This window comes from Amyelois transitella, chromosome 27 (genome assembly GCF_032362555.1).
Source record: "Amyelois transitella isolate CPQ chromosome 27, ilAmyTran1.1, whole genome shotgun sequence".
In the NCBI taxonomy this organism is placed as follows: domain Eukaryota; kingdom Metazoa; phylum Arthropoda; class Insecta; order Lepidoptera; family Pyralidae; genus Amyelois; species Amyelois transitella.
The window spans coordinates 3,348,171-3,372,175 of record NC_083530.1 but is presented as its reverse complement, the minus strand read 5'-3'; the positions used below and the strand labels follow the sequence as shown (position 1 = coordinate 3,372,175).

Genomic DNA, 24,005 nt, shown 5'->3' with positions numbered 1-24,005 from the left:
AAGACAGTCTATGAAAGCATGCAATATTTACCTTTCTGTTCTTAATGTTGGTCTATCGTCTTTAAAATAATCTATCTAGGATCATATAATTTTGTTACTTTGAAAATTGTAATAACAGTATTCATCTTGACGGCTTTTGTGGCGCAGCGGTAATGCGCTTCCGTCCCAGGTTCGAATCCCGGCATGATGAGAAACGAACTGTCTCTGATTGACCTCAGTCTTGGATGTTTATCTATATAGAGGTCAGATAGGCGTTGCTTAGTGTAAAAACCTGACTCACCCAATGTACGAATTATGGCCAAGTCAAGGGCTTTCCCTGGCTTTATCTCCAAAATTGTGAGGATAAAACCGGGACTATACCCAGGCAGAAAAAGGTGAGAGTGAAGAAGAAGAGCGTGTAAATGTTTTCTATTCAATAAACCTGTTCAAAATTTAATCTACATTATTATCTTTCCCAGACTGCAGTTATAGGCTCACGAGTGACATTACCCTGCCGAGTTGAGAACAAGACTGGTCAGCTACAATGGACGAAGGACGACTTCGGGCTGGGGCTCCACCGCGATTTGAGCGGCTATGACCGGTACAAGATGATCGGGAGTGACGAAGAAGGTATGTCAAATTTTTTATTAACTCCTAGCGGTAGTGCGTTGTGGTTCCCTGCACCAATACAAAAAAGAATAGGACCACTCCGTCTCTTTCCCATGGATGTCGTAAAAGGCGACTAAGGGATAGGCTTACATATCTTCACGTCTATATCCCTTGCGGGGTAGACAGAGCCAACAGTCTTGAAAGGACTGAATGGCCACGTTCAGCTATTTGGCTTAATGATAGAATTGAGATTCAAATAGTGACAGGTTGCTAGCCCATCGCCTAAAAAAGAGTCCCAAGTTTGTGAGCCTATCCCTTAGTCGCCTTTTACGACATCCATGGGAAAGAGGAGTGGTCCTATTCCTTTTTGTATTGGTGCCGGGAACCACACGGCACCAGTTTCTAGCTTGACTTCGTTAAAGACGATATACTTAAATGTGCCAATGGTTTGAACTCTGAAGACACTGCAGACCGTACAAAGTAGAGGGATAGACCCGGAAGCACTACTTGGGTAGATGTTACATACATACATACATAAAATCACGCCTCTTTCCCGGAGGGGTAGGCAGAGACTACCTCTTTCCACTTGCCACGATCTCTGCATACTTCCTTCCCTTCATCCACATTCATAATAAATCTTCATGCAAGCTCGGCGGTTTCGGGTACTTTTGACCTGACCCTTTACCAGGACGTCCTTAATTAAATAATAAATGGTAGATGTTAAATGGTAGATATTTCTAAATAAGGCCATCTTACGATACATTACAGATTCAAATTCCACAAGAGTCTTAAAGATATTTCTTATCACCATATTCAAAGTTAATTACTATGGCCGAGTCTCGAGGGCAGAATAATCTAATTAATTTCGCCATTATCTCCAGACGTGGCTTTTTTCCGCTTTGAATTAATGTCATTTTGAACCATTTAGTTTTATTAGCCATTGCAATTTCTTTTGAACAAAGGACAAGATCAGTAAAAGTAATAAGACAGAACGCATACGGTGTGTAATATGATCCGTAAGAAAGCATTCGGGAACTGAATTTGTTACCATCTAGATTGGATTATTAGATCTTTTGGAAATCAATGACCAATGAGACCAATATATGTGTTACCCAATAGTCAGCATAGTGGAGTAATTACACAGTAGACCAGCAGAAGATTTGAACGGCAGAGATGATGATGATTTTAAACAATCAAACTAGAGGTTTAATATTAGCCATTTGATAATGTTGTATCAGAAGCGACATATTATTAGTATTATTCTGAAAATAAATAATATATTTTATTAAGTTACAATAAAAAAATAATTTGATAATTTACTTGTTACAGGCGATTACTCTTTGGACATAAGAGATGTTACTTTGGACGACGACGCCAAATACCAGTGCCAAGTCAGCTCTGGGTCAAAAGGTATGTATTTCAATTCAGTTTTTTATAATGCTCATAGTAATATTTTTACGGTTCATGTTTATAAATCTTACAGAAATCATTCAACTTCTTGCTCCAATATTTTTTTTGTAATACCTATAATATATTAGATTTTTCCCTCTTCTATATTTCTCTATGGTTTTTAAAACTTCACTTTTAAACTCACTTTTTCGTCTATCTAACTTCCAGAACATTCACATTATAACATAAGACTTATGAAAAGAATACCAATAAGTAGACGTAGGTACCTAATAATAGACAGTTATTTGTTCGACAAAATCAATTTACAACAGCAATTATGGGCTGATCTGAAGGAGCCAAAAATTACACCAATTACTAATACAAAAGCTGGTGTTTACATTGGTCAAATTGCTTACAAAGGCCAACACTTTGCGCCAGTGTGCTTGATTTTATCTGATAAAAAGATTTTCAGTAAGTCAGTAAATTTTTTAAGTAAATCGTTTTACAGGTCAATATTCTCCGTGTGACAATACAAACATATATAAATACTTTTAAACGCACTCGTTGCATGCTTATTACAATACCAAATGGAATTAATGCGATACCGTATTTTTCTTGATGTTTCGGCCGGATGGTCATCCTGTGACCACGGCCGGTGTTACCCGGTCGAAACGGCAGGACATAAAGGCATGTTTTTGAAATTAATTCCCGTTTGCATCCCTTAATCAACACATATTATTAACTCACAGTATATTGTCGCTTGTCTTTTATTTTATTGACGCTTGTCTGTGGCCATGATGAGAAAAGACCTTTTTCTGATTGGCTTGGGTCTTGAATGTTTATCTATATAAGTATTTATTATAAAATATAGTATCGTTGAATTAGTATCTCGTAACACAAGTCTCGAACTTACTTCGAGGCTAACTCAATCAGTGTAATTTGTCCCGTATATATTTATTTATTTATATTGTGTTTGTATATTTTTTCTGTCAATATTCCACAAAACTGGCTCAACACGCTGGCTTAGCGCTGGTCCAGTGTACAACGTCTTTTGAATGTATTTGTTAAACAAGTGAATGCTTAAATTTTCAACCCAAAAATTTCACTTTGAGTTGATTGGCGTAAGGTATCTCACGGTTTCTCGGTAATTTGAGGAGATATCGTTGTTACATGAAATTACGTACAGTGTACAGTTATCAACATAAATCGGGGATTAAATCGATTTCATATTGATTATGAGTATAGGTATTTTATTTTCTTTAGTGTGTATAACATAGCATTATCTATGTTCAAATCCTTTTTCAATTGGTTCGGTAGGTAAATAAAATGATTAATATTCTCCCAATTCGTCTGCTTTGAGCGAGCTGTCTGTTATTACATTAAATTTGAAAATTGTTACGACTGATTTTGACTTAATCAGAGATAGAAAAATAATAAAATATAGATTTTATAAACACCGTATCATTTCATTTTGCCGACTGTACGTTATTACGTTTTGAACAAACAAAAGTTTAAGTACAGGAAGTATGAAAATTAAAAACAATACTTAATACCGTTATTATGTAAAAACAATTTTTTCTCTCTCCTGATATGATTTCCCTTCAAAAGTCAGTTGAATTTTGCTTGTAAATACCAGACTAAAGAGAATACAGAGTTCAAATCCACAAATTCTAAATATATATCGAAATTCTATAAACTCGCTGCTCGTTGCGAGCTTTCTCCAAATTATATTTGTTTTATTAAATTGGAAATTATATTTCTCTCGTCCTTTAGTTCAGCTCTTATAATATTTTTTCTTGTTCCTTTGTACATTTCTTTCATTTCATTATTCAATGGAAATTTTTGTTCGGCATATTAATTTGTTTTTAATTCTTCCCTTTACCCTTTTTTTTTATTTCATTTCATCTTTTGTGCGTTTGTAATTTTTAAAGATCTAATTTGAGATTGTAAGCAAAAAAAAGCTTTTCATGTTTCATATTAAAGGAAAATTCGTTGCTTTGATAACTTTCTCTTTACCTTAAAATTTTGATGTTAAATTGATTTAGAAAGTTGAAAAAATAAAAATTTTAATCAAAGAGAGGTGGATGTTAATACTAATGATATAATTAATGCTATTGCACATATGCTATTAAACAAACAGTTACATAACTAAATTCTTATCTGCCATTGTATCAAGCAGAGATTCCCATTCACGTACAAACTAATTGTAGACAATTGCATACTAAAAAGTATTTATTTGACAATAACTAGTATTTTAATGTAGTGTGGATACCGGCATATATACAATTAGATCTTATCATTTCGTAGGAGACGAATCCACGTGAGACAAGAATTTCTTTTAAATTATAAGCGAAGTAATCAATATAAACAATATCCATTCTTACGAACCAAGGTTCATCTGTTTAAGAAAACCATTATAATTAAATTTATTTCCAGATAAAATGTTAGTATCAAACCTGAATTCCCGTAAAAGGTGAAATAACAAAGTATAACCCCTTAAAGATCATCTCTATTCAGGCCTTATCTAATTGTTTCTTATTACAAAATTAAATTGGAGATCATAATTACCATCTATTTATGTGAATTCGTAATAAGCCATCTTAGAAATTCCGAGTATTTCGATCCCTTGGCCTCAAGTGGTCTATTCAGATGCAAACGAAAAGGTTCACGAAATTAATTTACATAGCCTTTGTGAGAACGTTACTGTCTCTGTAGCCTTTTGATAAATCAGTTTGGCTTTGAACTGCCGCTTCTAGAATATTCTTATCTCAAAGCTAAGCTCTTTACCCCTATTCAGCCTTTGTTTCATGATTTACATTCAACTTTATAATTCTTAAGTAATCGACGTCATCGTCTACTTCTTTGATCGTTATATTTAGTCCATTAAGGAAATTTGATCCTGTTTCTAAATCAAATTTACTTAACAGCTCAATTATAAGATTTCCTGAAGATTACTGGAGTCTCAAGTAAGGTTTTAATTTTAGATATATATATATACATATATATATATATATATATACATATATATATATATATATATATATATATATATATATGTATATATATATATATATATATATATATATATATATATATATATATATATATATATATATATATATATATATATATATATATATATCTAAAATTAAAACCTTACTTGAGACTCCAGTAATCTTCAGGAAATCTTATAATTGAGCTATATATATATATATATATACAGTACATTGAATGACAAAACAGAAATATTTTGAGAGATAAATTGAAATTCCTTTTGACTAAGACATGTCGGTTGCACTAAAATGGTTTCGTAGATTAAAACATCTTGGAATAAAGTTCCTTTGAAAACATACTTTGTTTACATTTCATTGTAAATAAGATATTGCAAGTTAAAATTACTACTACGTTCCCGGGAAATTAATCAATCCGCAGCCGATTATTTCAAACGGAATGAGGTTCGAACAAAATTATGTTTTTTTTTTACAACCAACATCTCAACTCGAATACGCAAAAATATCGCTCGAGATTGTTTGAGTAATGACAGTTTTTACAACTTCAAAGCAAAAAGGAAATTAACCGTGGCGTCTGATGAAAAAGGCAAACAGAATTCTACTTTTTACGTCCGTCCAAAAATGCGGAATCATGAAAAACTAACAATCGTATAACTTTTTACACGAACAATAGACAGCTGCAGAATTGTATCTCGCTATTTAACTTGGAAACTCCGAGTTGAATGAAAACTTGTACCTGAATTCATTGTCTTTATTCCTAGAAACTTTCTGGCATCGAATTTCTAAAACGTGGTTTGAAGTTTACAAATGTGAAAATTATTGACTCTCGTTTGCAACTTTGCGTGAATGTACATGTAGAATAGTACAAAACTCTACATCTATACTAATATTATAAAGCTCAAGAGTTGGTTTGTTTGTTTGAACGCGCTAATCTCTACTACTGGTTCGAATTGAAAAATTATTATTTGCGTTGAATAGACCATTTATCGAGGAAAGCTTTAGGCTATATAACATCATGCTACAACTATACTATAAATATCGCTCTTTGCGAAGAAATAATGGAAAATGTGAAAAAATCGGGGCAAATTACTCCTCCTTGAGGGCTTCAATGATGCACAAAATAACTATTCCACGCGAACGAAGTCGTGGGCACAGCTAATCTAAAATAATACATTTTGCAAGACAACTTATTTGCTTGCGTTCAATCGAAATTTAATAGATGGAACTAAAACTCTTGATTAATTGTGTACAGAAGGATTTCCGCGCTCGAAATTTGAAGCTATTCAATTTGCATTCTATTGTGCATACAGCCCAAACAATATCTGTGAGTGTCTGACCTAAGAAACCCTCTTCCTGTAAGTTATTAATTAAAAGCGCCACAACTAAATTGAATTGGAAGTTTGCAAGGGTAGATGTTTATTTGTTAATATACCGACATCTGTAAACAATCTTTGAAATAGTTTCGATGATATTTGACTATTTTGAAAGTGTGGTCAAATTGATGATAGAATTTAATCGAACGGAGACGATACAATTACAATCCTGTCAGATTTAGATATTTTACTCGGATCCTCCAAATAAGAATATATTTATTATTAAAATGTATGCACTGATTTCAGGTTATATGTATATTATCTATACTTATAATAAATCTGTAGAGAGTTCAATTCTGTACATAGAATATATTTTCAAAATAACTATCAGGGGGTGATTAGTGATCGATACTGATGCCAAAAATGCAATCAGTAAAATTTTTGTCTGTCTGTCTGTCTGTCTGTATGTTCTTTATAGAAACAAAAACTACTTGATGGATTTGAACGAAACTTGGTACAGTTATTCTTCATACTCCTGAGCAGGTTATAGTATACTTTTCATTACGCTACAATCACTAGGAGCAGAGCAGTGAAAGGAAATGTTGGGAAAACGGGAGAAGTTACTTGATTTTTTAAGCTTCCGTCGCGTGTGCAGCCTTAATGGTTAAAGATACAGCGAAACCATGTATAGCGGAAATATTCTACATAAAATTATTAAAAAAATACCCCAAGACAGCATAAGTCTATCTTTTATGGTTGACTCACAATAACACGTGTAATTCCTAATAGCTTAGCAGTTCGGAGATTTCTGATTATATTTCTTTACTCTGATGTTTATAATACCAATAACACTCACACTCATTCGTAATTCTTAAAAGTTAATATAAGTACCTATTCAATAAAAAAAGAATCATCGAAATCGGTATAGAAACACCAAACTTATACATGAAATGAAATACGCTAACAAGCCATCGCGCGTAAATACTGAATCATGCTATAAGGATTATTTTTGCGTAACGGTTACCGCGCTCGACGCGGCAGCACGGCGGCAGGGTAGAAAAGGGGCGGGAGGCGAGCGCAAGCTTCATGACCAAGGCAGCCAGGGGGAGACTTCACGCAGTTCTCTCCTCCAGCCTCCCCCCGAGGACGAAGCTCGGGATCTACCAAACGTAGGTACGTCAGATCCCGCCTCACGTACGCGGCCCCGGCGTGGTACGCATTCTGCTCTGAGACCAACAGGAGAAGACTCAGAGCCCAAGAGAACCTAAGTCTCAGAGCAGTCGTCGGAGCCCCGCGCTACGTGAGGAACTCGACGATCCTCAGGGACCTGAAGTGGGAGAACCTAGATATTCGAGAGGGCGGACGCGTCATCACACAGCCACCTGCGCGGCATCTCGCCGCTCCAGGCCCGCCCTCCGGGCCGTCGGGTGAAACTCCCCCTCGCTGCCTTGCGGCAGACGTCGTCGACCAGTGACAACGCCGCCGCCGATGGAAACTCCCAGTGTATGAAGTCGTGAAGACCCAGGCCGTCACGGCCGCCCCATCGACCTGCCTGCAGTCGTAGGCAGCGATGATGCCATTGAAGAGGGCCAAAAGCCCTGACCAATCTACTTAGACTCCCCTAAGGGAGTATGGGAAGATCACGTGGGATTTTGCGTGATACGCGTACAAACATACAGACAGACAGACAGACAAAAAATAAAAAAAAAATTGTTTTGGCTTCTATTGACCCTAAAAAGACCCTTTATATTTTTTTTTCTTAAATATTTTCAATGTTCAGTTACAGTTTTATTATATGTTTGGATAACGTCTAGCTGCAACTATTAGGAGCGAAGAAATAATAGAAAATGTGAAAAAAATCGGGGAAGGAGCATCCTTGAGGGCTTCAATGATGCCCAAAATAACTATTCCACGCGGACGAAGTCGCAGGCACAGCTAGTATACCCATAAAGAAAGAAAATGTAACTTTAACGTATTTATTATTAGGTATTACCGAAAAGATCAAATCAATCAACGAATTAATTGGATGTACTGATGACGTAAAGTCGACGGGAGATAAAATTGTTGACTGAATGAAATGGGAGTTAAGAAGAGCTTCCTCCGTTCATCTCTTCTCTCTGTTAATTTTTTTTATTTGTTGATATGCTTTTTGCTTTATTTGATCAAAATTTTCTGACACTTGATACGCTTATATGTTTATTCGCATTTAATCCAAAATACATGAATAAGATTATTTAGTTTACTGAAGTCAATATTTAGTATCGTAATCCAAATATCATAACAACATTGTATAATAGCAATTCGCAGAGAGGAATTCTAAACCGGAACATAGTAATGCTGTATTACATCCAGGGTGTAAATCAATACAATTGTCTACGAATTGAACCTCTCAAGCTATGAATATTAAAGTTGATAGCTAACAGCATATAGTATTATACCTACTAAAGGCGATATTCATTCATTCATTCATATAATCACGTCAATATACTTTGCGGCGTAGACAGAGCCAACAGTTTTGAAAGACTGATAGGCTACGTTCAGCTGTTATTATTTATGATAGAATTAAGAAAAATAACAAGTTTATAAGTCTTTCCCTTACTTGCCTTTTACGACATTTCAATTCCATCATTTAGCCATACACCTGAACTTGGCCTTTCAATCTTTTTGAGATTGTTAGCTCTGTTTACCTCAAAAGCGATATAGACGTGACTTTATGTATGTTTGTACACTCAAATCAGCAGCAATATTCATTCATATTCTATAGGAGCTTAGTAAACGTAAACACTGTCTCTCTCTCTCTCATCATACCTTATTCCCTTTTGAATTGTTTAAAACATTCAATTTATAAAGCAGATTTTAATAGACACGTTGGAAATCGAAGGCCTACGTACCTTGATTAAGGAGTTTCTGGTAAAAGTCCAGTCAAGAGTTCCATAAGTCGAAGAGATTGCATGATAACAATGATCTATGGATGAAGCATAAGAAGTATACAAGTGTCATGGAAAGTTACCAATGGAAATCAGTATTTGAAATTAGGACCGACATACTTTGAATTCAACGGCTAAAATTGCAATAGAATAGAATAGATTCATTTTCAAAATTGGATACAAGGTATCACTTATTGACGTCACATCACTGAAATCTAATTATAACTACTCTGTAACGATAAATATGTGTTTTAATCGAACTTCAGGTGCATTTCGAATTTGTCACTCATTTGTACTTTCATTGTCTATTCTAGCACTAAACCTTATTTATTCCCTTTGTCGGATCGTAAAATCTTAATGTTGCGTGCAATCACAAGCCTGGGAATTGTGTTACATGAATAATATACTCGATACCGATTGGAAATCGAGAAGCGATGTGCTTAAAATTGATCTTCTATCTGCTAAGTCACTTTACTGTGCCGTGTGGTTCCCGGCACCATTACAAAAAAGAATAGGATCACTCCATCTCTTTTCCATGGATGTCGTAAAAGGCGACTAAGGGATAGGCTTATAAACTTGGGATTCCTCTTTTAGGCGATGGGCTAGCAACCTGTCACTATTTGAATCTCAATTCTATCACTAAGCCAAACAGCTGAGCGTGGCCTATAAGTCTTTTCAAGACTGGTGGTTCTGTCTACCCCGCTAGGGATATAGACGTGATCACGTCTATATCCCTAGCGGGATATGTATGTATGTATGTAAGTCTCTTTAGTTCTTCGTCAGATCAAAGTTTAGAAGTGCCCGTGGCGCAGTAAGTTAGCGCGATCAGTCTTCGGCCGTTAAGATTAAGTAACTTTCGTAATAGTCGGCTAAAGATTGGGTGACTAAAATGTTCTAACCGAAATATAAAAAGCATAAGCATAAAAGCAAGACCTTTCTCCTTATCCATAAGAATGCCAGCGTCCCAGCATTGGATTTAATTAGCCTTGATGATTTTTTCTATTTTGTTTTCTATCTAGTGTTGGCTTTTTACAAGTAAGGATACTGTCATTTTCACTTCCCTTCAAATTTTGGTTACGATGTTGTCTCTTTAAATACGTCAGTCATTCTTTATTCAAAACCCTCCCTTCACCAAACTTCTTTAAAAATATGGTTACCTATATAACATTTTTGTAAGACAGTTTTCTCATAAATCTAATAAAGATTTTCCTTAATTAGGTCTGCTTCCTTTATGCTTATACGAATTCAATATTTATTATCTTCATTCTCATTGAATCATTTTTTTTCCGAATTATTTTTAGATTTATCATTTCCAAATACCTTTTCCTGATAATATTTCATCCTTTGTTCTTTCAGTTTATTGGCATTCAATTATCTATAGAAGTAAAACGTACTGCAAACATATAAATAAACGGAGGGGAACCTTTTTTATCTTGCACAGAATTTCTTGTGAGATAAGCGGTGTCCCATATAACTTTCACGGGCGAGCGAACATAGGATAGGCGATATTGTGTTTGGGAAAATAAACAAGAATTCGCAAAATTGCGACAGGGAATTTACAATTTGGTGTTTTTGGACGAATTTTCAAGAACTATACAGTGTTGTTAATAATTTTGTTAAAAAATTAATTGAGTTTCATCAGTTTCCTTCTTGCATTAGTCCTAGTTGTTTCACTTCAATAGAGTTTGATCACGATACTTCAATACTTAGGTCAGGTTTTAACAAAAAGTGAAACCCAATAAACTTATTACGACGACACCTAAATTTAGTCTTATAATACTTAAAGTTATAAATTTACTACCTCACTGACCTAAATTTCAAAATAAGGCAGATTTAGTTAAGTAGATTGTCAAAAGGCATTATTTCCATGAATTGAGGCGACCGTCTAATACCTTTATTCGGTTGACTTAAGTAGACGTCGCTTTGATAAATATTACATTATTTTGTAATTGTACGTTGTGGTGACTACCAGAAAAGTAAAATAGGACAGCTCAAGCCTTTCGTAAATATTATACGGTGGCCTTGGGTATATTACGAATGAAGGTTATAAAAATCGATTGATACTTAAAACTAAATAGTTTTTAGGAGTCTAGCAGCTTTCTTCGGATTTTTTAGGGACCAGAAAAGACTGGTCGTCGAAAGTTGAAGAAAGTAGCACGATAATTCTCAAGGCATCAACATTGATATCATCATTCTACGTACCATCTTCTTTTGTCTGGTGTAAAATTAGCTTAAATCCTCTATAGAGAAGAGTCCGGGATAAATCTTTAGACTATAATCCTGAACGATTGGGTAAGTCAGTAATTTTTACACGAAGCGACTCCCGTCTGATCACCGCAACTATAGTACTGGAACTTACCCACAGTGGTTCATGGTAAAAGCTGTTCGAGATGAATGTGCCTATTCCCTTAGTCGCTATTTATGGCATCCATAAGAAAGAAATGAAGTGGTACTATTTTCATGTGCCGGGAACTATACGGCACAACTAGAAAAATTGTATTCGGATGAAATTCAGAACACAATAAATCGGCACTATTTCAAACATTCTATTAATCAAAATATAAAATTCAATAACAACACCCTTTGAATCAATGTATCAACAAAATGTATTAGTTTTTAAGTTCGAATCGAGATCAATTTTGCTGACAGTACTAATGTTAATTAAACCTTTTGTAGGTGAACCAGCCATTAGGTCACGATACGCCCGCCTAACCGTCCTGGTACCACCAGAAGCGCCGAAAATTGTCCAAGGGAGTTTCTTCTCTATTCAAGAGGACAGAATGGTGAAATTGGAATGCATATCAGCAGGAGGAAAACCGCCAGCCGAAGTAAGTTTTGTTCTATATGTTTTAGTAATTGAAGTGAGGTCCTTTGGGTCGATGGCACTTGATTGCTTTGGGGTTTTCTTTGCTAGTTTTATTTCTATGGACAATTGGCGTATTGTTGGGAAAATTAAATATTACATGATATTTAGCCAAGTTTAGACGTTCAGTTGCAAAATTTGTACAGTTTAAGAGTTTTATTGTTACTTAAAGTATTTTTGTATTTGTTTCAAAAATGTGAGGTGAGTGACAGATCTTTTTCAAATGGCGCGTTAACGGTTATATTTTTAGCTTCAAAAAACTTGGGTTTCTTTTTGTAGACGATGGGCTAGCAATTGTTATAATTTCCTTTCAGTCTTTTCAAGACTGTAAGTTGTATCTGCCCCGCAAGAGATATAAACGTTATTGTTTGAAAAAAAAACTTTTTTCATGGGCCAAGCGGGGATCAACACGAAAAACTACATTTAAAGCTATAAATAAAAACAAAAAAGACATGAAATATTCTCTTTTGATATACAACACGAAATTGCCAAACCGAATAAAATATTATTCGGAATTGTCACAAAAAGCGCACTAACTCGATCCCCAATATTTACTAGAAAATTTCACTCAGCTGAAAAGATAATAAAATCCTGTACTGGTACCTACCACTGAGCGTAACAAAATGGAGAAAAAAAGCGTTGGAGCATGAAATGAAATGGAATAGGCACGTATTAAATGTGTTTTATAGCATTTTTTTTTTTTGTTAGTATCATTTGACACACATAGATAGGTACTTAAAAACTAAACGCACAAATATAAAAACCAGTATTTTTAAGAAAGAAAAACCGCTTTCTTTGATTGATCTTGAAACACATAGCCGAAATCGTTAAATTTCGTTGGTTCTTTTTTTAAAAGATTTCAATGAGATTCGGCATTTACATATAATAAGAATGTTTTTTTAATCATGGCATGGCGTTTTTTCAAAACTTACCAAAGAAATACCTCAAGTACCAGTCGAAACTATTGAATCAACTTTTTAATTTAGGCTTGACTCGTAAAAATTATGTTTTCAACCATCGTCCAAAGAAAGACTGCGCGAAATTAATTTGAATGAAAACAAAATGCAAAGAGAAACATAAGGAAAAGAACGGTAAGTGAACATAAATCATCCATTTAAATAGGGGCTTGATAAATTAATATCTTCGCAGTGCCGGGAGGTGACAATTAAAAAATTATAAATGTTAATATTTTTCCCTCCGCTGGCGTCTCGGGAAATATTGTTTGCAATCTCCCAGATGGACCCGGTAATTTTGGGGGAGATAGATTCAAAAATCTGATATATTTGTTCCAGTTTCTCCGAGGGGAAGATAATGCTTCTGATTTATTAGAATATGCCCCACGTCTGATCCGTATTGTGTCGTAAAAAAGATAACGTTATTCTTTAAAATAACCTCTGAAAGAACTGCAAAGGTTGACGAGGTCTGACGTCACTTCGTGTAAAAACCTGACTCTTAATAGGTGCACTTCGGGTTCCTTTCTGAAAAAATGAGGACTTAACAAATAAAGTAGAACCTACGACTTAACACTGTTGAAATCGCGTTTCCTTAGATATGACGAATCAGCCGGGAGAAGTACAGAAGTAGTAAAGTCTTCCCTTTGTAATGAATGTGCCTGAAATATTGCTCCATGTATATAAGAAAAAGAGGACAGATGATTTTATACTTAGACGGCAAAACACCAAAGTTAAGAGATTTATTTGTAATAAGCAAAAATTAACCAACTATTAGGGCTTAGCAAATAATATTTTATACAAAAAAAAACTAGATTACGAACCAAAAAAGATATTTCTCGATCCCAAGGTGGTCTTTAGAAGTATGTGGGTGAGACCGTATCTTCTATAGGTACAAAAAATTACAACAAAATTTAGAACAAAATGTAAAACACCGTGTTCAAAAGAGTCCGCTTTAATGACATTGTATAATGTCACGCTAACATTTACATACATACATACATACATAAAATCACGCCTCTTTCCCGGAGGGGTAGGCAGAGACTACCTCTTTCCACTTGCCACGATCTCTGCATACTTCTTTCGCTTCGTCCACATTCATAACTCTCTTCATACAAGCTCGGCGGTTTCGGGTACTTTTGACCTGACCCTTTACCTAACATTTACAACCTGGCTAAATATAGTAGGCAGTCAACCAGATTGGGTGTCATTGTAAGAGTGTCCTCTGTAATTGTGTACATAGAAAATTTGATATTCTCGCTTAATTTTTGCACGAATATAACTCATATTTAAAATTAGCTTATGGACGGTTTCTTTTTTTGCTTTTGGATTGTTATGTTTGTGTTATTAGCATTAAGTTAAAGATGAAATTACATACATAAATTATATCTTTATTCCTTGCGAGGTAGACATGAAACAATCTTAAAAAGAAAGAAGGCCTTATTCAGTTAGGGAGGTTGCTAGCCCAACGCCTAAAAGATAAATTCCAATGAAATTTTAGCATTTCTCTTGATTGACTTTTATTATCACCACCACTATGACCAGCATAGAAGTCTGATATCTACCGTCAACATGAAAAATAAGCAAATTACAATTAAAATCAAAATTATCTAAGGACGAAAGCAAAGCTTAAAAACTTAAACGAGGGATTCTTCTTGTAGTTGATGGGCTAGCAACCTGTCACTATTTGAATCTCAATTCTTTCATTAAACCATACAGCTGAAAGTGGCCTTTCAGTATTTTAGAGACTGTTGGCTCTGCGTACGCCGCAAGAGATATAGACGTGCTTATATGTACGTATCAAAATAAATTCATTATATTCCGATTTTGTATACATTGCAACCTGGGAATAGCAGCTTGCACGAAAAGAGTAATGAATGTGGATGAATAGAAGGAAAGCAGTGATAGGAAAAACATTTAGTCTCTGCCTACCCTTCCGAGTATTCCGATTTATAGAACTGTTTTAGATTCCATGTTCCCAGACTACATCACGAACTATATCAATCTCCGTCGAAACAGGATTCCAGCATCGTTATTTTCAATTTGCCACGTAATTATATAGAGTCTCGGGAGTAACATACCTTTCAGTCAAATGATGTTAGTGAAATATTTTATAAACCAAATACATTTGTTTACGACACTGTATGATAATGGACTAAATAAAGGCGTAATTCCATAGCTTCAGATACGCTCTTTACGATATTTTGTGTGTAGCTTTGGTGATCACTTTGGCGGCCATTTGCACAAACGTTGTTGATTAATTTGTTTTGAAATAAAAGGCAGATTTAATGCAATGTTGTTACAATAAGTGAAATTTCTTATTTCATCATAAATCCTTTTTCATGATAAACAACTTAAAAAATGGAGTAGTTGAAGAATTTCGGAAACAGCACGGCACTAGTTTTTAAGAGAACAAGAATTATATAAGAATGTTTATTCGAAACATATAAAAATACACTATTTGTAGAAATCTCAACATGAAATGGAAGATGAGGTATTGCTATAACCGGTAACAAAGAGTACATGTTAATCTTTTGTGTATATTCTAACAAAAATATCACCAACAATGGAACTGTAGCTTTATACAAAATTGGACGAGTGAGGTGCAAATCTCAATGGAGTTATCACGTGGAAAATGTTGAAGGTTGCTTTGGATTTTTACCTGTTTGCCAAATTGTCTATATGACTTGGCAGAAAATCCGTGCCATTTGGCATTTTGCGATGTTCATAGGGATAGATAATGGATGTTTATTAAAACATTTGATTATGGAACAGAAATATAAAGAAGTTGAACATTCATGCCGTGTGCTTTTAAAAGACAAGCATTTAACCACAACGTCGCAGAAAACATTTAAAATTTTATACTCACACACGTCAATTCCCATTGAAATCTCATGTTGCTACATTCCAGTAATCTTATTTGACGACATCCCCTGCCATTTCTATAGCTATTTAGATGTTATCACCAATCGAAGTACAATCGTGTAATTGAACTACTGGAAACGGTTAATAGGCGATTTTGATCTTAATGATTTCGTTTTATCTGTATGGATGGTGGGAAGGGATTTTATCTGATGTAGCTGAAGCATCCTTGGTTACATCATCATATTTTTTAACTTGTTTAATTATTTTTATTGCATAGTTAATAATATGATTGAATGTCATGTGGTGCCCGGGGCCAATAAAACAAAAGAATAGGACCACTCCTTCTATTTCCCACAGATGTCGCAAAAGGCGACTAAGGGATAGGCTAATAAACTTGGGATTCTTCTTTTAGGCGGTGGGCTAGCCTAGCCTAGCTAGATGTATTTGAAACTTTATTTTATTATCAAGCCAAAAAGCTGAATGTGGCCTACCAGTCTTTTCAAGACTTTTGTCTCTGTCTACCCCGTAAGGGATAAAGACGTGACTATATGTATTTATGTATGTTTAATTAAGTTAACAACGCTGTGTTGTCTTAATTTTTTTGTAATCAAGAAGAAATTTAAATTCTAATAGTGACAGCTACCCCATCGCCTACAAGAATTCCAAGTTTATTAGCCTTACTCTTAGTCGCCTCTTACGAGATCTGTGGCAAACATATTGAGTGGTCCTATTCTTAATAAATCCTATTCCCCATTACCGATGTACCGTAAGCATGGTATTTAAAAATAGATGATGATACCGGAACTAAAGCCAGGATGAAGAAGGATATTTAAGAATCCATATCTCGACTTTATTCTCGTAAATACAAAAAAAATACATAGTGTACCTACGTCATTCGTTCCTTATGTCCACAATTTAAAGGTCAGTTCTAACCGCTCTTAACAGACGAGTCTAAGATGCTGTTTACCTGTCCAAAGCGTCTACCCTTGTCAATCTATTTGTCTTTAGAGTTAAGAATATCTCAGAAACAATTATAGCATTTGTTTCTATTTAAATAGTTGGAGTTCAGCACGTGTAGAAAAACATACATTCAGTCAGAAAAGTATCGGGAATGGATTATTTATTTATGGTTCCAAATTCAAATTTTTGTTTTTTTTGTTGTTGTTAGATTGGCACAACTGTTTTCCATTTTGGCGCGGAGTTTGAGTTGCATCTGTTGTTTACATTAAATACAGTGCTATTTTTAGTTATATCATATCTAGTGTGTATTGCTAATTTCATAATGGATAAAAACATCGAACAAAGAGTTTGTCTTAAATTTTGCATTGTCAATGGAATATCGTGTTCGGAGTCACTGAAAATGTTACAGAAGGCTTACGGTGAATCGACTTTATCAAAAACTCGTGCTTATGAGTGGTACAAAGCGTTCAAAAGCGGTCGAGATGTGATGGAAGATTTGCCTCGCTCTGGTAGGCCATCAACGTCTGCAACTGAAGTTAACATCGCAAAAGTGAAGGAAATAGTGACTGAAAATCCTCATTCAACTTTGAGAGAGATAGCCACCGAACTTTCTGTATCTCACGAGTCGATCCGTACCATTTTAACTAATAATTTGGGTATGAAACATGTTGCCGCTCGGCTAGTCCCAAAAGACCTGAATTTTTTTCAAAAACTCAATCGCATGAGAGTCGCTGAGGACATGCTAGAACGAGTCAATTCCGACCCAACATTCATGAAACGCATTGTTACTGGTGACGAGACGTGGGTTTACGAGTTTGACATGCAAACTAGTCAACAAGCTTCGGAGTGGCGCCTTCCAACTGAACCGAAACCGAAAAAACCACGCCAAAGTCGTTCAAAAGTCAAAGTCATGTTGACTGTTTTCTTTGACTATCGCGGTGTTGTGCACTCGGAATTCTTGCCGGAAGGTCAAACGGTAAATAAGGAATATTATTTGAGTGTTATGCGGCGTTTAAGAGAGCAAATCCGACGAAAAGGGCCAGATTTGTGGAAAGAAAATTCTTGGATTTTGCACCATGATAATGCACCTTCGCACAAGGCCATCATTGTGAACGAATTTTTAACCAAACACTCAACAAATACCATCGAGCAACCACCATATTCACCAGATATGGCTCCAGCCGACTTTTTTCTTTTTCCTAAACTCAAATTACCACTTCGTGGCACCCGTTTTCAATCGGTAGAAGACATAAAAGAGAATTCGCGGCGAGAACTGACCTCAATTCCGGAAACAGCGTTTAAAAAATGTTTTGATGATTGGATTATTCGTTGGCGTAAGTGTATCGTTTCTAAAGGAGCATATTTTGAAGGTGATAAAATAAATTTGGATGAATAACAAACAGTTTGTGTATTATTGATCTTTTCCTGCTACTTTCTTGACAGAGTAGTATTTACATACATACGAGTACATACATAAAATCACGCCTCTTTCCCGGCGGGGTAGGCAGAGACTACCTCTTTCCACTTGCCACGATCTCTGCATACTTCCTTCGCTTCATCCACATTCATAACTTTCTTCATGCAAGCTCGGCGGTTTCGGGTACTCTTGACCTGACCCTTTACCAGGACGTCCATAATTTGATCAAGATACGTCCGTCTAGGTCTTCCCATAGCGACCTTTCCCGAAAAAACATATTTCTTGTATAGATTTCCATGACGGAAACAAGAAAACTTACTGGCTGACTGACGAATGAACGATTTATTATGCAATGAATGATTTATATTAGCCGCGTTTTGCAACATCCATAGAAAAGAAATGGAATGGATCTATTTTATTTTCTACTTGCGACCCGCCCCGGCTTCGCACGGGTGCAATGGTAATTGTCGTAAAAAGTAAATGACAAAAAATGTTGTTGTGGGATATCCGTGAGAGATAGACATATGCCATCGCGGAGTTTTCTGTAGACCTTTTCAATGTGTACAATTAGTACATTATTTTGATAAATCTCGTAGGGTTCAGCCTGCGTTTGCAATGTAAGCGGAAAAAATATGATAATTAACGACATCACATTAGAAACCTCAAAAATAACAGTATTTCTCCACTATTTGATGGATGTTATTATACATATAAGCTTCCTCTTGAATCACTGCAAAAAACCGCATCAAAATCCGGTGCGTAGTTTTAAAGATTTAGACATACAAAGAAACATAGGGACTCAGAAACTGACTTTGTTTTATACTATGTAGTGACATTGGTATCGGGAACCACACGGCACAATGTATTCTACTTAAAAATAAAAATGCCTACTGCCAGTTTTTCAAGTAATTTGCTAATGTTATATAATAGTAAAGACATTTATACGGCTTCTCCTTTGTTTAGATAACGTGGGTGGACAGCAATGGCGGCGTTCTGACGCAGGGAGTGACATACACGGTGGAGCCTTGGTCTGACGGGCAGAGATTCACAGCCACGTAAGTATTAGTTATACATACATACAAACATACATACATATGTACATACATACATACATACATACATACATACATACATACATACTACATACATACATACATACATATATACATACATACTACATACATACATACATACATACTTACATACATACATACATATCACGTCTATATCCCTTGGTAGACAGAGCCAACAGTCTTGGAAAGACTAAAAGCCAACGTTCAGCTGTTTGGCTTAATGATAGAATTAAGATTCAAATAGTGACAAGTTGCTAGCCCATCGCCTAAAAGAAGAATCCCAAGATTGTAATCCGATCCATTAGTCGCCTTTTACGATAGCCATGAGAAGGAGATGGAGTAGTCCTGTTCTTTTTTCTATAGGTGCCGGGAACCACACGGCACATTATATTTATATCAATATTATTCTTCTCACAGGTCAATATTGAAGTTTCTGTCGAGAAAAGAACACAACAACCAGACATTCACTTGTCAGGCGCAGAACACAGCTGACAGGGCGTACAGAGCTGCCAGCATAGTCATTGAGGTAGGTACAATAAAATATATTAGGTTAGTTAATATATACGCAATACATTCAGGTACTACATTAAAGTTATGCAGTGCCTGGGTGACCGAGCGGTGCTTGGACGTAAAAAAATTACACAAAATGGGATCGTAATGAGATATGAATCCTATTACAAACAAGTCAGATAAGATAACCAGTCTGCAACTGAGACTGAATATAACGCTTGCACCATATTGTATCGATAATGAGCACTCGACATCAAGAGTTTATGCGAGAGACTGCAGAATTAAAGAGTCCTGTAAACTATTCTACATAAGAATGCAAAAAGATTATCTAGATACGATAACTAACTTATTTACATCACGTCTTGTTCTCGGCAGGGTAGGCAGGGTAGGCCGAAACTACATCTTTTCACTTGCCACGATCCCAGCATACTCTTTCGCTTCATCTACATACATTATCGGTTTTGGGTATTCAAATGTAGGTACCTATACAATATTCCACCGTGTTAAGTGCAAACGCTCTTATTTACTTTTTGGCTATAAAGTATTTAGGATTTTGTAATAAAATGCTATCTATATCCATGCTATAATGTCATCCTTAACTGGCTTTTTCGATAACACGTTTCATATTACAAATTCGGTTAAATTTTACAAGTACTTAAGTTTCAGTACACCATCGGCACGTTACGATCTTAGATGAAAATAAAGAAGATACCGCATGCCTTATATTTCGTTTCTGACAAAAAAGTAGGGTTGATTTAAATTAAATTAATACTCAACAAACCTAATTTCATACAGTTAACTTAATGACAAAATACTAGTCTTCGGAGCCTGAGGTTCTCATTCCAAACTTCTTATTTCAACCTCTTCAGTTTATTATATCTTTGTCCATTCAGTTACCTTATCATTATAGTTTAACCTAATTTTAAACCATTTGGCATGCATATCATCTTTCCCAACAAAAGCAAAAAAAAAAGTATCAACTTACCTTTATTAAACAAATGAGTCATGAAAAAATGTTTGAGATCCCAAAATGAACGATTTTTCTTTCTTTCAAATGTTTTGAATGAACGTATCTTTCTTTTTTTTTTCATCTGCGTACAGGAAGGTACACTCATGCCTCATACATTGTCTGCCACTGTTAAAACGCCCACAGTTTGATGTTACCTTGCTATGTTGCAGTAAAACTGTAAAACTAGGAAGTTCGTGGAATTGCTCAAACGTTTGTTAGACAAAACAGAGCTTTAACATTATTTTGTTTATATTGCAAATAAACTAACTAACTTTGTTAACATAGATTTGTAGTAAATTATATTTTTGAAAACTGCATGTTCTTTCTTTTGTCGACATAAATAGATTGGTTCTTTCTATGATAATATTCCCTAAATGTTAGCTATAAAATTGTTTAGATGTCGTGTACTCTGCTTCTGAACTAGATCTCTTAATAGACAACCAGTGCCTCTCAAAGTTTGCCACAATTAGATTTTGTTACGTATTTAGAAAACAGCTATCTATAAAATGTAATGTTATTATTTTCCCCTGCTAGTTAAACCCATAGTTTTTGACTATCTAAAGTAATATATTGAGCATTTTTTATACTGACTAATTTGACTCAAATGAGTGCATATATTTTCATGGATAGAAAATTTAATAATTTATAAAAGAATAATTTATTTTAGTAACAATTATTGAAAAAAGTAACTCCTAAAAATAGATTCCTAAATTTTCTGATTTATTTATTTATTTTGCAATTAAATAAGAAGTAAAATTTTTGTTTCTATATTTCAAGACTTTAAAAATATGTTTAGAGCCACTGACTGAAATAAAATACAAGATTATTGTAAATTTCTGAAGATGTTATGCTGATAGAAAGACATAAAAATTTACATAAATACACGAACAATCATTGTGTGTCACCTATTGTGCTTTGTAGACTCTTTAAGTTATGGTATCTAAAGATATCATAATAAGGTTAAATACTACCCACATCTACAATTTTTTTGATTTTTTTTTCTTTTTTATTTCAATGTACTCCAAACGGAGGAAGTGTTTCATTCAATTTTGCTATAATTTCTAGAACGATTTACATACTTTCATCTGGATAACTATTTATAATTAGATATAATATTGAGATTTAGAGAAATAAGGATTTTAAATAGAACTATTGGAATTGTTACCGTTTATTATAGCCAGACAACTGAACCTGCCTCTGCAGTCTTTTCGAGATTTCTATTTACCTCGTAAGGGATAAAAACGTGACTAAATGTATGTTTCTTTGAATACGACTAAGTACTTGTATGTATACTCGCGAACAAAACACACCTATTCTCATACAATATAATATTTACAATACAGACATGACGAAAACGGTTTGTTTATCATGCACCTATATTTTTGGTACCATAAAATGAGAACCCCTTTTTACGGGCACCCAATTATTTTTTACGACGAGATGCCCAAACGATATTGCTTTCATATATAGCCATGGTCGCCATTCGTATACGTAATAAGCCTTTTTGATACAAGGTACATCCAAATTCAGTTCAAATAATTTAAGTATAATTTAGTTCAAATTATACTTAAATTATTTGAACTGAATATGCGATAAAAACGGCGTATAAATGTACAAAGATTTTTGAGTATGACTGTAACTCTTTTACAAAAAATCTTATAAATGATGTTAAGAAGAAATCTTACAGTTCACAGAATAGAAGAATACGGAGGTCCTATTGATACCTAAAATTCAATATGGGATCCTCTGCAAAGGTTGAAAGAATCAGGCTGAGTTACTTCGTATAAAACACAAAAACCTGATTTTCCCAATTCAGGCACCAGGCATTTTAACTTTTTTTTTCCTTTTTTTTTTTCAATTAATTTATTATCATATTCAAAGGAAATGTATTATACCATACGGAGTGGTGAGAACAAGGTACTTCGATGACATTTATTTTCGTAAAAATAATTGTACTTAATCCATCCGGGCCTTATAAATTTTTTTTTGCAATTTTTCGCCCTTCAATTGCCTCCTGTGCTTTCATTACTCCAATAATTCTGGATATTGAAAGATAAGGGCCTGTTGTTAAACTTTATTATACATTTCGGGTTTCATTTGCGAATATTTGTATGGAACGTCCATAGTCCTTGTGTTTTTATCCGAATATAAAGGCACAGTTATGATTATCGTCATTTGTATTGGATGGTCTGCTAATATAACCAGAAGAGGGTGAGTCACATTAAAATCGGAATAAAACTTAGTCCTTAACTTAATAATTTTAGATTTTTATGCTAAGTCAGGTAGTGACTTCTACAAAACAATCGTAACTCAGGAAGTAATCCAACCTGGATCATAGTTTTAAGATAAAGTACTTAATTGTTTAGGCCCTCTAAGAGAAACACATTGTACTAATTCAAAAATCAGTCATATTTAAAAATGTCTTAGCTTCTGTTGTTTGTTACTTTGAAAGATTTCTTAAGAACATAACCTTATTCCATGTACAAGATGGAAACTCAACCTGGGACAAACGCTCTTTCCTCATATGAGAGATATTTATCTGAGTTGAAAATCATATCATATAAGTAGAATTATAATTTTAATATTTGGAAAATACCCTTACCCGATGAACTTGCCTGCATGAACACAAAAATGAAGAACGAAGCATAAGAAGTATACAGAGATCGTGGCTAATGAAAGTATATTTTATCTATCTCTCTCTCTCTCTCTCTCTCTCTCTCTCTCTGTCCTTCTTGGCAAGAAGCGTGAAATGTAGATATATAGATAAAATATTATATTACATCATAAGAGTAAAAGTACGCTGGTAAAGATGGTACAAAATCTAACTTATCGCTAATGCAACGTCTTCCACTCAACCTTTGGGTATACGTATTACGAGTATATACTAGAGGCCGCCCGCGACTTCGTCCGCATAGAAACCCTATCAATCCCGCGGGAAATCCAAGATAAAAAGTAGCCTATATGTTATTCTGGGTATTCAGCTACCTACCTACATATAAAATTTCATCGTAATCGGTTCAGTAGTTTTTGCGTGAAAGAGTAACAAACATCCATACTGACATACTTACAAACTTTCGCATTTATAATATTAGTATAATTATGTATGTATGTACATATTATAAAGAATTTT

The 24,005-nt window shown here is 34.7% G+C and overlaps 1 protein-coding gene across 1 annotated transcript in view; it reads left to right on the top strand.

Moving 5' to 3' along the window:
* LOC106140441 (irregular chiasm C-roughest protein) overlaps positions 1-24,005 on the top strand; it is a 44,573-nt gene that overhangs the window by 2,607 nt on the left and 17,961 nt on the right. Inside the window, exons 2-6 of the mRNA XM_013342036.1 lie at positions 459-609; positions 1,918-1,998; positions 11,905-12,056; positions 19,247-19,338; positions 19,774-19,882. Of these exons, the coding sequence (XP_013197490.1) occupies positions 459-609; positions 1,918-1,998; positions 11,905-12,056; positions 19,247-19,338; positions 19,774-19,882 (585 nt within the window). The remainder of the gene's footprint in view (positions 1-458; positions 610-1,917; positions 1,999-11,904; positions 12,057-19,246; positions 19,339-19,773; positions 19,883-24,005) is intronic.